Source organism: Apteryx rowi, unplaced genomic scaffold (assembly GCF_003343035.1).
Source record: "Apteryx rowi isolate R43461 unplaced genomic scaffold, aptRow1 scaffold_433, whole genome shotgun sequence".
Classification (NCBI taxonomy): Eukaryota; Metazoa; Chordata; class Aves; order Apterygiformes; family Apterygidae; genus Apteryx; species Apteryx rowi.
In genome coordinates, this window is record NW_020450687.1 from 267,296 (window position 1) to 283,638 (window position 16,343).

The window sequence follows — 16,343 nt, forward strand, 5'->3', positions numbered from 1 at the left end:
AACGGCAATGCTACACAAATGCCTGGAACACTACAAGCCATCGAGAAAAACTTTGGGATTATGCTTCTTCCAGTCTTTGCCATTGACCTCATGGCTCCAGACTGGGACAGCCCCAAAGCCAACAGAAACCAGCAGCATCAATAAACAGACAATCAGTATAAGTTCAGAAAGGGAAGGTAAGTAATCATCTTGATAAATCTTGGCCTAAAAAAAGCAAACAGGCAAGTGTTTGAACTAAAATCCGCACCTGACTCAGTGCATGTATATATATAAATACACACACACATATGTATTTATAGGAGCAGGCCTTTTATTTCTCATCTGCAAGGTATTAAAAAACCACAAAAGACTCAGCTCATCCATAAACACTCCCTTTAAGTTTTCACCTTTCACTACATGCACAGTTATCACAATATAAACCCCTTGGCTGATCTAGCTCTTCCAGTAAACTGTGCTCCTGTATAGTAAGAATATGCTTTATCAACATAAGCACATTATGCTGCAAAAGTGTATTCATGCTTATGCTGGCATAACCATTTTCTCTGAAAAACTTACATTCTTCACTGACTGTTTTGCACAATTTCACTGCTAGCAGAACACATGTTAAAAAACCCTGCCCTATAAGTCTTCATGAAAACGCCCTGTACATGTTCAAAATCGCTTATTCAACAGATTCCTTCATCCTGAGTTAAAAAAGAAAAAAAAAAAAGAAAAGAAAAGAAAAACACAATACATGCCTACAACTACAGATCTTCCAATTTAAACAACTGGTTTTACTAATGCAACCTCATGCCTTATGTGAGGACTCCAGCCAGAAGAGGCCTTTCAGAGTTTATTGTGTCACTATTTAGGATTAACAAAGTTGAGAAAGCTCCACATTTACCTCAATAAAACTTTTCATGTTGAGAGACTTACCAATTTAACTATACTCTCTAACTTATACACTTTGTCTGGGTAGACAAGCTCCAAGATCTTATGCGAGTCTTCCAAAAGAAATTAGAGGTGATCTCCCAACATTTCTCCAAAGCGCAAATGGCTGGAGAAATGGAGGAGGGAAAGGCAGGGGGGGGAACCCAGATCTAGTGAAAATACCCATCACTTTCTTTAGCCATCACTTCTAGTCCCTTTCAGCATTACAGTTGTAAGATTTAATAAGAACAGGCACTAACCAGCATCAGGCATCAACGTGTCTGCACAATCACGATAGAGATTCTTCAGCGACTCAAAAAGCAAGTCGAACAGAAACCTCACCAAAACCACAGATTCCGCTCCGGTCAGGATCAACCTCAGCCCCTCACGCTTCCAAGTAGATGCACTGGTTTCGGCCAGACGTGCTACTCTTACAGCAACTGAGCGTGGTGAAGCAGTTCTAACCTGGATCATTTTACAGGCCCAGGAGGTTGAACACCAACTGGCAGGCTGGGAGGGGCAGATGGGAACCTGATGGTTCTGCGGCAATCAGAAAAGCCTGACAACCTTTAAAGCTAGCTCAGCTAATGGTTGAACCTGAACATTTGAAGGTGGCCTATAGCTTCTCAAATTCAGACGTACCCTACTATTTTTTTCAGGCTGCAGTGACCCATGACCAACAGCAGAATGCCAGCTATGCCCCTAGCACAGGCGCATTACACAGACATGTCATGATGTGCTTTGGCAAACAGTCACCAGCGACAGCACAGCTTTACACTGTATCTGCATCTATACTCTCCATGCTTTGCCAGTAAAATATACTGATAAAGAGCCTCTTACAAGCAGACTAGCTCTCTATCATAAAACACATTGTGCAGAAGCCTTTTGGACGAGGCTCAAGCAACGTATCTGTTCTGTATGTAGTCACGAGATGATGCCACAGTACTTTTTGTCACGAAGAAGGAGCTCCATTCATCCTCTGGCTCTGCTCAGAGCCGTTCTCCCTCCTCCACTCATGTGAAGCATACTACGTGCCGTTCACTGGTCTGGCTGTACTTCTGCAATGATCTTATATTCATGTAGTTAGAGAAGCACTCTGAGTCTTCTGGGCCACATAAATGGAAGCTGTTTCATGAGATGAGACATTATCTCTTTAATGTGGTCTAAGCACTAAGTATTTAAAATAAAAAGTTGTAGTATATAATTATTGAGAATGCCCAAAGCTATTCATAACAAGTTTTTTCTTAAACTTAAACACACATATTAAAAGCTAGTTATTACAGTCAGTTCTCTCCAGCTGATATTTATAATAAAAGGTTTCTTATTTTCAACCTAAATGTTCAATCTAAAATTGAAATGTGAGCTCCCAGAGAAGATTCAGTAGTTTTTGCCAAGATGTTTCATTGGAAAAATTAATGGAAAGAAAGCAGACACTTTTGAATAAGTCACTTACAAGAATCTAATTTTCTATGGAAAAGAGCGGAGAAGAGTTGCAGGCGGCACTACTGACCAGCTTCACAGTTCCAGTTCTTAAGACTAGACTTCTCCATCCGTATGTTGCTACTACTCTAATCATAGAGTACAGCCAAAAGTATCCTGATTACTCTTACTTTTAGTACCCCAGTGCCGATAGGGGAAGCTCCCACTGTTGTGCTTATACACAGTGCCCAGCAGAAAGAGTCTTCCTTCACAGTTTTGCCTTTATGGACATGAAGATTAGGCCATGGAACTATTTTTTGAGAGTTTGATCTTTCCCTTCATCTCTTCCCCCAAAGCTATCCAACCTGCTTTTTCTGAAAGCTAGGACCTTTTCCTGAAGGTTAAATTAGGCTCTCCCATCACAGGAAAACAAGGATGCATAAATGTTTCTGAATGCCTCAATGCAAAAGTCGGCCAGCCCTGTTTGAACTGGAAGCTGTTTTATATCTGACAGCTATACGAGAAGCCCTGCACGGGTTCTTAAAGGTAAGACAAGATAGTGTCTAAAAACACTTCCCAAATAGGTATTTTCATGCAACCATCATTATTTTCTATAATCACCTACTCCTTTTGTTAACCCAAGTTAAAAAAAAAAAACAAAAAACTCATCAATACAACCAGAACTGATAAATTTGGAGTAGCAATCACAGCTGTTACTATAACACTTGCATAAGAAAGTTGATGGGGACCCAATCACACTATGCATCATATAAACAGCACCAGACACATTTCAGTTGTCTGCATATAGCTTTGTTCTATGACACACCAAATTTCTAATAAAAACCCAGCTACCCGAGAAGTTTTTACAGAACACGCTACAAGAGTAAGCAAGAGTGAAAACAACCATTTGTTACGTTTTCGCCACAATATAAGCTAGCTGTTATGAAGGCTGGCAACATAACATCAAATGCAAAGCACTACACACTTTTCCATGAGGTGTGGCTGTTTGGGCCAGACTATTTTTAAAGTTAACATCCCTTCGGATAGCTTAATGGCATTACTGTGAAATACTTCTGTAATCCAGCACTGTATCCCAGACTCTCAGGTATATTTGTTAAGGGACTAGTTGTTTCACAGAGCAACAATTTGTATTGTAAACTGAATCTCTAAGCTAAAGCAACAGATCTAAGCACTATACATTTCTTCCTCAAACACAGAGCACATTCAATTAAATGCTGCGGCTGGCATTGCCTGAAGCAAGGAACCACATCCTAGTGCCCTTCCAAATTTGCATCTTCTTGTATTTCGTTCCTTCTTATTAAACTATGCTTATCACGTTGGGGCATGGGGGAGGAGGGCGAATGCTGTGTTCTCCTAAACTTAATCTCACACCCAGCTTCATTTCTCCCATGTGTAAAATGGGGTGTCCCTAGGAAATCTTATCGGTCCACGCAGTGCTACATACTAATGTAGCAAAAACCCCATAGAAAACAAGTGGAAAATGCAGGTTAAAATACCTTGCAAATCTAAGAGGAGAGCAACCGTTTGAGAATCTGGATGTGGTCTTGAGAAAAAAAAAAAAAAATACACGTACTTTCTATCAGTAGACGTCAAAACACCTTACAAAGGGCTTTAAGATTCCTTATCTGCTTTTCACAGATGGGTGTGGGTTTTTTGTTTTTTTTTTTAAACACAGATAGTGTTGACTTGCCCAAGAGTAAACTGTCCCACAGCAAGAACTCAACTTTGCAGAGCCAGTCAGGTGTTCTACTCACTATACCACATTTCCTCCCCAAACGACGGACTAGGTGACCAAAGCAGCTCTTCAGAACTGGGCAAACAAGCTGTGGTCAAGCATCTGCAAAGCGGCAGGAAGAGATCTCCTACAAGCTTTTCATTGTCCACCAGATGAATCCAAACAATTCAGAAGAAACAAAACCAGAGACAACCTAATTAAAAATAAGTTAATAGTGACACTCATGCACTTTTTAATGATGTATCTTTAAATGTCATTCTACTTCCAACATTTGGATCATCTAACATTGGCTCTCAACTTCTAAATGCTGACACCATTCCTCACACTTTCACAGAAGCCACTTCAACTGATGAGTTCTGATCTGCAAACAACTATGATCTTATTTAACTTGCAAAACAGAAGAGGTCAGCCTCACTAGCCTCCGGATTTAAACACTGCCTGGTTGCCCATAGAGGCAGCTTTCTCCACATGCAGTGGCCATAAATCTGAAGGAGAGGATGTTACAGCTGGAGACAAGATGGTTAGCAGAGATCAGAAAGATGGAATAGGAAGAGCCAATCTATCTTGCAGAAGACTAATGCGACTAGTGCCTCTTTAACATCCCCTAGATTTTCTCCATCTGTGATCAGATGATAAGTATTTCTCTAAATACAAAAAAAAGGTAGTGTGGAGCTACTATAGCTGCAACTGCCCCAAAGGAATTAGGAGAGGACGCAGCATTCTGCATGGCACTTGAATGCCCTCTTGAAAACCACTGCCTTAAGGATATCCGAAGTTTGCTTGCCTCCTGACCCGGGACAGCCCCCCAGGGCTTAACTTATTTTGTATACTGTCTAGTAAGATTCACCAGTAAAGTTTCTATGTCCAGAACATGTCTATATTCAATACACTTGCAAACAGTGCTTGATAAGAGTTAATGACAAGCTGAAACCGATCTGAGAAGTACTTCCAGCTGCTTCAACAGCAAAGAAAGAGAGACTGCCTGGGGACAGCTGAATAAAAGGAAAAATCTCAAGCTCTGCAGTTCAGACAGTCCAATATATGGACCTTGAATCACTCAGAATTTTTAGGTGCTTGGCCAACGCTCAAAAGCCTATAACCTTTTGAGTATGGAAAAGGGAAAGTGTGGTCTGTGCAATATTTCATGCTTTATAGCTAGACTTTAACATTATCTGATTTTATGCAAAAATAAGATGGTGCCCTGTAATTTCCACAGTAGCAACCAAACCAGAAGCCTTCTCTGAAGCATCCAGTGACCGTTATTACCTTATATCAAGAAAGTATAAACACACAGAGAAAAGTATACATATATATTGATACATACAAAGAAAGGCCTTCTGCTGCCAACGGCCTGGGTCCATTCGCTTAATCTTCACTAAATCAGGAAGAGCGAGCTACCGAGACCGCACTTTGAAACCCATCTTCCAGGCAGCAAGAGAAAAGACAAGTTTGTTGTAGTTTCAGTAATTAGTAAGACTTTACTGTGCCACACAAAACTAAACAGAAAACACCATGGAAAGCATGGAGTGCGTTATGGCCTCCTTAAGACCTACTTAAGAATTTTTAAAAGAAAAACAAAGCAAAGTTTGGACCAATATTTATTAAAACTGCTAAATCAGCAAAGGAAATAAGCAGACTAGCGGATCCACATTGATCTGGGCAACCCTCACATACCACGAGTACAGGAGATCCAGAATTTGTAGACAAGAAGCGTGGACCTGGCTGCCACAGGGCACCCACACTTTCATTGCAGCTACTCAAGCCACAATAAGAACATTTTGCCTTTCCACACAGCAATCACAACTGTTGCTACGGACACTGCGCAAATGCAAGAGGGAATGGTTCCCATGATAGTGCGTAGGAGGGGCTGTAGAAATACATTAACATGCAATCATTCTGTAGAAGAGTCTAAGGCAACATCCACATGGGACAGCTACACTGATATACCCTATTGGCTTCAGTCTGTGCGAACCAGACATAGACCAGGCATAATTAAGTAGTAGCTCTATTATGCAAGACAACTTTTTAGTTTAAAAAAAAAAAAAAATCCAGGCTGCTCTGCTGGAATATATAGAGGAATGTAACCATTTCAGTAAAATGGTAGCTTACACGGTATATGCTCTTGTCCTTGCAGTAAATTTTAGGCAATTACAAACCATTTCCATAATACAACAGCTGGAGGGAGCATGCTGATGCTTTAACTATCCCAGCAGCTGAAGAAGCACAATGTGTACACGCAAAGATGTCCAGTGTTTGCTTATTCAGGGACAGAGTGGACTGCTGGGCTTTCACTACAGTCAACAAGAAAGAAGGCTCCAGCCATCGTTTCACAAACACTTTAAACCAACGCAGCCACCTGCCCAGCCACTACCGCCTACTAAAGCCACCTCCTCCTCTGGCCCCGCAGTGCCTGTGCACACACACGGCAAAGTCAGTGAAGACCTAGATTAAAATTCAACTTTTTTTTCCCTGGCGTAGTTACTTTTCAACCAGACCAGTTCACTGACCCAGTTCACCACACTACTCTACAGACATATCGTAACGGTGAGGCAGCTTTAACACAGCGGCAACCGGACAGGGAAGGCAGGAGTGTTTCTGCTGCAGGAGCACCAGTTTCAAACTTTCATGTAACCACGGCCCGTGTTATTAGAGAAATAACCCTCCCATACAGCAGGGAGTGGGGGAATGGGGGGGAAGCAGAGAAGAACGCAGCCTTCATTGCCAGAAACTTAAGCCTTTATGTAAAACCTAAGCAAAGGCAATTAACATAGGTTATTCCTGATAGAAATGAATACCCAGTCCCAAAAGTGCCCGAATATGAACTGCAGTTGTGTTAATTCTAAAATTCCATTAGGAACACAGATGCAATAAAAGAAATCAGGAATTAAGCCCATTTTCTTCCAAATTTCTTTGATGACATTTAAAAAAACCAAAAGTATTATTCATAAAAGAACTCGTATGTTTGTCTACCTCTAGAAGAGTGGAAACAGTAACAGACTTATCAAATACATTTGCCTGAAGTGTCATTCTGTGACAAAACTCCCAGAACAATAAGGCTGTGACAAAATTCCCACTGTAATAAGGCTCTCCACTGCCTTCATTTAAAGCATCTGTGAAATGTTTGGATTTCATCTCACTCGACTAGAAAAGTCACAGGGATCAACAGGCTATGCACATAACACATCCAAAGAATAAACAGAATTATGGGAGCCTGAAGTTGTATGTGATCTAGAATTTTGCTGGTTTATATAGATAACTCTTTTCTCATTTTGAAGGTAAGCAATCTACCTTAAAAAACCTAACTCTTCTACCTGTTCTTGCGGTTAGTCTCACCTTTAATTAAGATGACCCCACCCTCAAAAGCAAGGGGAGATGGATGAAGGCTTTGGGACCGCTCCAACTTCCTCCTAGCAGCAACCAGCCCTTCCTCTCAGCAGACTCTGACCTCTGTATTTGCTGTACCTGTCACCAAGACATTGGAGGACTGCAGGAGATAAGCTGACATTGGTGACAAGTGCATGCACACTTTTCAGATGAGCCAAGAGAAAGAATAGGATAATTGTTGTTGCTGGAAGAGGCTATCACATCTATTCCCATTCTTGCTCCCACAAGCCCACTGTCCTCCCACCTCCTTGGTGGACACTGGTTCTCTGAGAGTCTGGGAAGAAGCCCATGAGCATTTGGTGTTTGAATAGCTGTTCTCCATCTCCTGCAAGGAAAATTGGCAGGCCAAACGGAAGCATCCTGCAGGCCATCGGTAGGACAAAGCTGACTTAAACATCCACTTTACATTCTATGAAGTGTCAGTCTTGGACAACTCAAAAATTTTGCTCCTACTTACCACACAAATATTCTACTACAACATAAGTTAGCACTAAAGCCTTGTATTCTTTATGAAGCCCACTGAGTTCCTAAAAAAAGATGTTTCTGCAAGGTACAAAAGAAGAACATGAATAGTTATGTTCTTCCTCCAGTAAGCTCCAACTTCTGTTACAGAGCAATGATACAAGTTACACCCACTACAGATTTTGAGCATACATACAGAATTTTTAAGTGCTAATCATTTTTAAAAGCTTCCATTTTAAGGACTTGAAAATGGTTTAGGCTCTACAATATTACAAGGTAGTCTTCATTTAGGAGAAGAAAGAAAAAAACAGAACAAAATTACTATGCTTTCAAACAAGCAGTCACTGAAGACATCAAGTGAGAGCACAGACTCATATCACCAGCTTTACAGGGTCAGATGCTGCCCTGCGCTAACACCTGAGCTCTTCACATCAAAGAACTTTGCAAACAGATATGCAAACCAGAGGGATCACTTGCAACACAACCGAAATCCAGCTGTATCTGAAGAGGAATGAGAAAGCAGTTTAAGAGCCCAAACTTTTTAGTTAGAGTTTCAGAGTTAGAGTTTTTAGATTTTTAAACTGTATACTGTCAAACACAGCAAAAATACTGTAAGGCCAGCAAACTCAGGAAACTGCATACACTTCACACCGCACAGAAAATACCAGAAACCTTCTCAGTCATAGAAAAGGTGTAACAATCCATTAGGTTTTACAAAGAAACTTACTCAGAACTTTCTATAGGTTTTCTAATAATAATAAGCAATAATAATTTTAATAAGCAATACCACAAACTCTTTCCAGTATATGATTTAGCTGTCTTCATTTGTTCATTAGATTTTTTCATCTAAAACTAAAATATTTATTGCATGTTGACTTTGAGGAAACTCTCATTCACTCATGAAGTGAAACAAAAAAAAAAACTGCAGAGCATAAACTTTTTCGTTATTCATAGATCTGCTCATATCTATGAGGCCATCATTTCCTGCTGTAAGAGACACTCACCTTCTTCCTATATGCTAAAAATAGTACCTACTCAATTTGATATCTATACAATGTGTGGCAAGTATCATATGTCCAGTTTTATTTCTTGCTCCTCTTCAGGGTTGGTTTTGTCTTGTCTTTAATGACCGCTACAAAAACAAATTTAGTATATACACAGGTTCCCAGTGTAAACTTCTTTTCCTTCTGTGGATCCTTCTGTTAGAAGGACAAAAACTATGCAAGAATATTTTAAATATCCTGAGATACTTCATGATTATCAACCTAACAATCAGTGATAAATATAATGGGAGGAGGAAAAAAAAAAAACACACACACACCCCACTTCTGCTCCTTTATCTTTGTCAATACAGTAAAAAGCAGTAGTCAGTCAAAGGTTAACTCTTAAAGCAGCAAGAAAAAAAGAAAGGCAGTATGAAAAGGGAAAAAGAAAGGAAGAAGGAAGAGTACAAATGTAGACATACGGATGTCTGGGGAGAAGGGTGATAAGATTTCCCATAAATCTTGCATACCAAGAGGCAAGATATTTTGCCTATATTCCCAGGAGAAACACAATTCATTCATATAGCTGAGACCTGAAAGGATAATCATCTCCATATATATTTGGGCTGCCATGAAGGACAAGAGTTGGAGTTGCATGTGGTGGCATGAATTTCCCTTGGCACACTGAAAACTGTCAATACCGTGTCCAACTGTAACTGATGGGTGAATTTTAGGTAGATAAACTCTAACCACCAGAGTGGGAAGTCAGGTCCAGACAGGGACATTAATCCTCACCGTTCTTCTGAAAAGAAAAATGGGATTTTTAGCAACTACTTCTGTCTTTCAACAGTTGCCTCTCAGCTACCTGAAAAATAGGAGTACTGTGGTCTTATGGCACAACACAACAAAACAATTTTCACTTTTCATATAGAAATACTAGAGGGGAAAAAAAAAGTTAGGCCTACTGGACTTCTGCTATATATTGTATCTTTGGGGTCAGAGCGTTGAACAAAAGTCAGTCTGAAAACTGAACAAATACTGGTTGTCACCCATGACAAGTTAGACTTGAAAGGGTAAAGTACAGAAGAAAACTGCTGTTCTATAAGTAACCACAGGCTGCACAGTTAAAACCTGCATGGTTACAGCCTTCCTCACCTTCTGAGCTAGTAGATTAACAACCTCAGAACAAGCACACTGCTTAGTTCCACTTGGCATTCTCAGGAGCAGAAAAGTACAAATTATACGACCGTGCCAATTCTGTCATTTGCTTCTGTTTATTTGCTGGGTAGCAGAGAAGCCCGAGCACTTTTGAAATGATTGAGTCAATTACTTCCCGGTTTTATACTACTCGCTCTTGGCACTCCACATTTTTGAAGAATTGGGGGGGGGGGGTGGAGGGAGGGCTTGAGAAATAGGAAGTCGTCTGAAGTTTTCAAAACCTTTTCTTTCACTAGAGCAGCTTTATTCATGGATGTGTCATCCCCGCAACCGTTGCCCAACAAGCTTCATCAATAACATTAAATCAGGGAAAAATCCCCTAAACCCCTGCCACCACTGCTGTATTTCTGGGCGATTACTCAAAGCGTGAGGGGGTTTTGCCTGGCAAAGCCAGCTCACCAGTTTCCTCCGCTCACCACCCCCTCCTTTGTACTGACACAACTGCCCGGGGGGAAGACAGCATGAGTCAGATTACAGATTGGCGGGGGGGGGGGGGGAGGGCACTGCGAAAGCACTAAAACTGTTGTTTTTTTTTTCCCTGCCCAGATTATTTTCGGCGATCCGGTTTACCCAACTACTCCCAGCACGCTTACAGCAGCGCAGAGGGCCCGACGCTACCGTTCCCGCAGCGAAAGCGCGGGCGGCCGCTGCAAGGGGCAGCCTCGCCGTGCAGCCCCCCCCCGTCTCCGGCCAGGCGCTCCCGCCTTTTCCCTCCAGCCGTCCAGCACAAGCCGGTCCAACAGAAACCCCATGCGCACATGCAAAAAGTGAAACTGTTTTCCATCAGGTCATCTTGCTGAAGCGTAACGTGATCTGTAGTAATGGCTGGATGTGGAGAAGGGAAATGGCAAGCGGCTGGGGAAAGGGAGGTAGCAGCACCACCCTTAGCAGCAGCATTGCAGCTACACCGGATTAGGTACAATACCAAACCACGCTGTACAAACCAGGAGAGCACTGCGCAGGAGTAGGAACAAGCTGCTGAAAACAAGGCCTTCCTAAGCTGATCTTACCATGCAGCGCAACTGCACTCTCAACTTCAGCATCTGCTCCCACACCTACACAGGTGTCTCATAAGTAAAAGCTAGTTATCAGAGAAACTATATTCCCAGCAAGGCCAAGTGCCATCAAAACAAAACAAAAAACACCCAGCATTACATTCTTAAACAGGGTTTGTTATTCATCTCTACAGCTGATCTTTAATTTTAAAGGGTGACACTCCCTGCTGGGCTGCGATTTTCATTATCACCAGCTGTCCTTGAGCTTTGGGTGCATAACACATCCCAGGGGTGACAGAACTGTATCAGCTGTATCACAGACCTGGTTTGGGGCAGGGGGGGCAACAGGCTAAAGCAGTGGTGGGGGGCGGGAGGGGACCACATACTATGCTCTCTTCCACCTGTACAAATAAAGTATTATCAAGCTTGTATTCCACTGCTCCTTGGTAACAGACACATGTATACCTCTCAAACAGCTGCACAGAGTGATGCTATGACAACACTCAATTAGCCAATGGGAATTTCTTGCCGTTACAACGGAGTGGAAAGACAGCAGCAAAGAGAAAAAACACAGACAAATCACTCAATTATTCAATCCGGATTTACCACCACCGTTTGGAGGCTTAAGCTTCAGTGGCTCATCATAGAGGTACTTCACCCCGATACGACTTGCACAGAGGCACAACCGAGACCATCCCCTCCTAGGACAGAGTCAAGACTTTGAGATTTCCAGGCTGGAATATGGAAGATGGGAACAAAAATTTAAAGATGCCAAAAGGGTAACCCTCCTGGGATGCACAACGACTTGCTCACTGGAGGCCTGTGCTGCAAGAGGCCTTCCTAGGCATTAGCACAACAGAAATGGCTAGCCCTTAAAAGGCAAACCTGAGAAAAAAATCCTGACGTGTACGGAGGTTAGCAGTTAGCTTTTGGGGGAACGCTATTCCGTAGGCAAACGAGGAGAAAGCCTACTAGATGAGAAGAGCAGGGCAAGACAGGCAGATGTCTAATTGTGAAACCTGCAAGGATTTAAGCACTATTTAACATGACAGGCAGCGAGTCACTTAAAGCCATCAAGATGAAGGATGCAGTTCCACAACAGCTTAAGCCACTCAAAGTCAACACCAATTCCACCCTCCTCTCATCACCTGACTGCGCCTTGCCATTCCCTCCCTTTCGTCAGGGCTGACATTCGCTTTGATCACCCTGCAAAGCGGTTCAGTGCACATGCAAAAGAGAGGAGAAAAAGGGACCAGGGAAGTGCCCTCGTATTGATATACGGGCTACCCAGAAAACAGACTTTTTACATACAAATTTGCAAGTTACCCTAAGGTGCAGTTGAGCAAACATTGGTTTTGGTGACAAAAATCAGCTTTGGCAGCTCCCGAGCCGCTGGTGGCTCAGTTCGGCACACAAACAATCCCTCAGGTATGCCAGTGATACAGTTAGCAGAGCAGTGCCCAAACCAGATGAAGGAACCGACCCAGGTTTAAAAAAAACCTTTTGCACATCCTAGGCCATGACTCCTTAAGCAGGCCCTATTGTCAAAAGAGGTGTTGGAAGTACAACCCCAAATACCTTGCAGATTAGGTGGAACTGATCAAGGTTATGAAAAAAAACTCACATTCAAACCTAAGAAGTATTCAGATTTAACCATACCAGAAGTCGGAGACATCCACAAGAAAATGAGCCAATCCAAGGACAATTCTCCGGGATAAACCTAAATATCTTCAAGACTTAGAACTACAAGGGTACAAAGGATGAAGTCCCCTGCATATCTACCTCTAGGTAATAAATACTAATTTGTGTGTATCAATACCTGAAGTATGATCACAAATGACACTCTCTATTGGCATTAGCCTATTTATGATCACCTGGATCCATTTGCTGAAATGGGTGAGCCAGCAGAGCTGCTAATATACTTCTTTTATCTAGAGGCCTACATGTTTCACATGTATTAAATTGTTTATTTTGATAACAAGAAGAGAAGCATAACCCAGCTTGCAGGATCACAGACCTCTGACAACTTAGAGCAAGCCAAAATTCGGGCAGGTATTTGGGAGCCAAGGAGTTAAACCGGGCATACAAAAGAATAAACGCACTTCAGCTCTGATTAAACAGGGCACTCATAAAAACCGGAGGTCAACATCAGAAAATATTTTGTGAGTCATGAGGAGAGATTACTCACCATGCACTATTCAACTTACTCATCACAGTGTGTTATGGACAGAACTGCTCACCATGTATTCATTAGAAAACCATGGCCTTCCCTTTGAGGAAAGCAGAAGGCGGGGGAAAGAGTCATACTTTCAGTTTTGTATGTAAGCCAGTGGGAGGCTGTATCTGTAACACCAATGCTCTCTCCTCCCACGGCCTTAATGAGTCTGCTAGGGAAATACATGTTTCACATCACCCTCCTAGGCCATTTTAGCATCTCAACAAGCATTAGTTTGTCAGCTGAGCTATTATGCAAACTCAGCAGTCTTTAGAGATCCCACTTTTCCTATTATATGTACCATAAGCAACAGTCCTTAAATAAATAGACACATTATTAATCCAGGCATCCATTAATATGGGAGATTAGACTCTTAGCCTTTTGCATAGCAACACCAACATCACTAATTTAAGATGTAGTGAGAACATAAAAATAGACAAGTTACTTAAAACAGTGTTACATCACGGAGGTGTTCATCAAGCAGCAACTCTACAATGCAGCTCAACCTCTGCTGTTGGGAAATACGATTCTCTGCCATTCCCATTGCTCTTATCAAAAAACAATTAGTAAGGACCGAGGGTTCCCCTCCGCCAACCCCTTTCGGAAAACATATTTCATGGTATACAACAGGAAGCAGTAAGCCTTTGGAAGCTGAGAGAGAGAATGTTGGTAAATCAAACTACTTGAAGTATTTTGTTTCCAGGTATCCCACCTTGCTTCCTAGAAACCAAGGAGCAGAAAGAGTGGTGAAACTAAGAAATGTTCTGCTTACGTCAAACAGAGCCAAGCTCTAAAACCACAACGGTACATATACCCTGCTGCCAACTACAGCCTGAGCCAAGGAGGGAAAGAAAGTCTACAGTTCAACGGAGTACAATGTTAGCAGGCCAAACACTGCCATGTACAAAGACTAGGATTTATTTCTAAAGCGTCAGAGTTCATCTGCTGCTGCAAAGGCCAGAGCCGCAGGCCGTATGCATGCGTGCTCTCCCCCCCCCCCCCCAAACATACGCTTCTATAATATGCGGCATGATCTGCTCCGCACAACTGCAGGACAAAATACTGATTGGCTCCAGATGAACCATCCGCTTCTGTATTACTATGGAAAAATCTGCAACCCAGAGAGGCCACTCTAATGGCAGGATGTTCGGGTTTTGCAGCATTTCTTAACATATGTAGATAACACATGTGGATAAGCACTCCTGCCCACTGTATTTCTGATCAACTGGAAAAGAAAATTTATGTCCTCTGCCATCTTCAGAACCAGCTGCTCAAGTTTTCCCCAATTAACCAAATCCTAAGTTAAAAACAGCATTAAAATGCACATTTTTGTGGATCTGGGCTTTTTTCTGGAGTTGTTTTTTTTTAACCCGTACAAAGTTTTATGAATATATATATATATATATATGTAATCATTCCTTTCTTCCAGATTAATCCTTAACCTGTGTAATCTTTAACCTATACTTCACGTAACCTGCTTGGAGAAGCAAGTTAATATTTGGCAACATGAAGAAAACTGAACTGGTCATCATGATACTTTCAGTTTCTGTCAATTTAAGCATAGCGCGCGCCCGCGCACAGACACACACGAATGACAGAGCTGCCCAAACAGGAAAGGCTGCATTAACTAGTGTGTGCTGGAGGCTCAGGCTCTGGGAGCAGCCGATTAAAAGAGCACACCAGCATACATGGAGGATGTTTTGGAAGCCACAGATACATCAACAGCACCAAAAGGCAGCCAGCAGATACTAACGCACAGCCATCCCCTCTGCCACAAGCAATGTATTTCTAATCGTTCACACACACGTAGGCTACGATTGCCAAGTCAGCAACGATATCAGCAATAGCAGCTTCCCCAGCCTATGTCCCAGCATGTTCTCCCTGCGAAGCGTTACACGTACGAGAGCAAACCCTCAAACACATGGAAGGATCAACAGTACTCAAGCCAAGATAATTTTTTTTTTTTGCTTTTACAAAACTGTTCTCAAAGGCAATATAAACATTTAAGATGAAAAAAAAAAATCGTTCAAGGACTGGCACAAGCCTTACACAAAAACTAGAAGCAAGCTTCCTGCCTCTCGTGAGATTTTCGCTAATTTGAACGTGGACATTGTTATCAAGGTCACACATCTTCCACTCCCGACTCCGGAGAGGCAGGACAGAAGTCAGGCAAGTTAAAAAAAAAAAAAAAAAAAACCGCTGTTGACATAACTAAACAGGGACCAGTGACATTTTATTTGAAAGCATGTGGATTACAACTGCCATCAACTGCCAAACCTGCCTTGAATTTTATTTAGACCAAGTAAGAGAGAACGTACAAGGGCACTCGCTTAACGAAAACATAAGCAATAGAACCAGTCCTACGAATACACACCAAGTGCAAAGCCTTTCCTTCTCTACCCACAATGAAATTATGCTTTTCCTCTGTTTATCTCCACTCCTGCGACTGTTTTGGGTTTTTGGGGAGGGGGGAGATCCCCACTACTGTCTGAAGGAATAGGTGATTTGTATGGATTTATAAACTAGCAAGCCCTCTCACTCATACTCAGTTTGAAACAGCTCTGGTTATTAACTAGTTACACGAGCTGAGTTCAAGAAAACACGAAAACTTTTCATTAACCAGTCTTCATCCCCGCCCTTAAGTTTAGTCAACCAATTATAAAAAGAAATTGGGAATTTGACTTCCAGGAGAGCAACAGCACCCCAGATTGGGGAGCCTGGAAGAATCCAGCCTCAACAGTCTTTCCCCCTGGAGCCTGTGGGTTTGTTTTTTTGTTATTATATTAAAATAACTATACGATATATGCCATAATCCAAATTGTTACAGCTTCCAGTAAGGGGGGAGAAAAAAAAAAAGAAAGCCTTAACAAGTGACATAAAACATTCAGCCTGAACTATGGGCGGAGGGGGAAGGAAAGGGGTCCGGCGAGCCGGGAGAGGTGGGTCTGGGGCGCCGAGGGAGGAGAAATCCCTGCCGCGAGGAGGGTGGCGCGGGGCAGGAG

The 16,343-nt window shown here is 42.2% G+C and overlaps 1 protein-coding gene across 7 annotated transcripts in view; it reads right to left on the reverse strand.

Moving 5' to 3' along the window:
• The window catches only part of DOT1L (DOT1 like histone lysine methyltransferase), a 73,841-nt gene extending 60,508 nt beyond the window's left edge, over window positions 1-13,333 (reverse strand). For 6 of the 7 annotated variants that reach the window (XM_026076498.1, XM_026076496.1, XM_026076499.1 and 3 more), the window contains exon 1: window positions 1,170-1,190. In XM_026076498.1, the coding sequence (XP_025932283.1) occupies window positions 1,170-1,175 (6 nt within the window). In that variant the 5' untranslated portion in view covers window positions 1,176-1,190. Of the gene's footprint in view, window positions 1-1,169; window positions 1,191-13,314 lie in introns of those variants that run through there. The other variant, XM_026076495.1, reaches the window with a different exon arrangement.
• Between the last annotated feature and the right edge of the window lie 3,010 nt (window positions 13,334-16,343).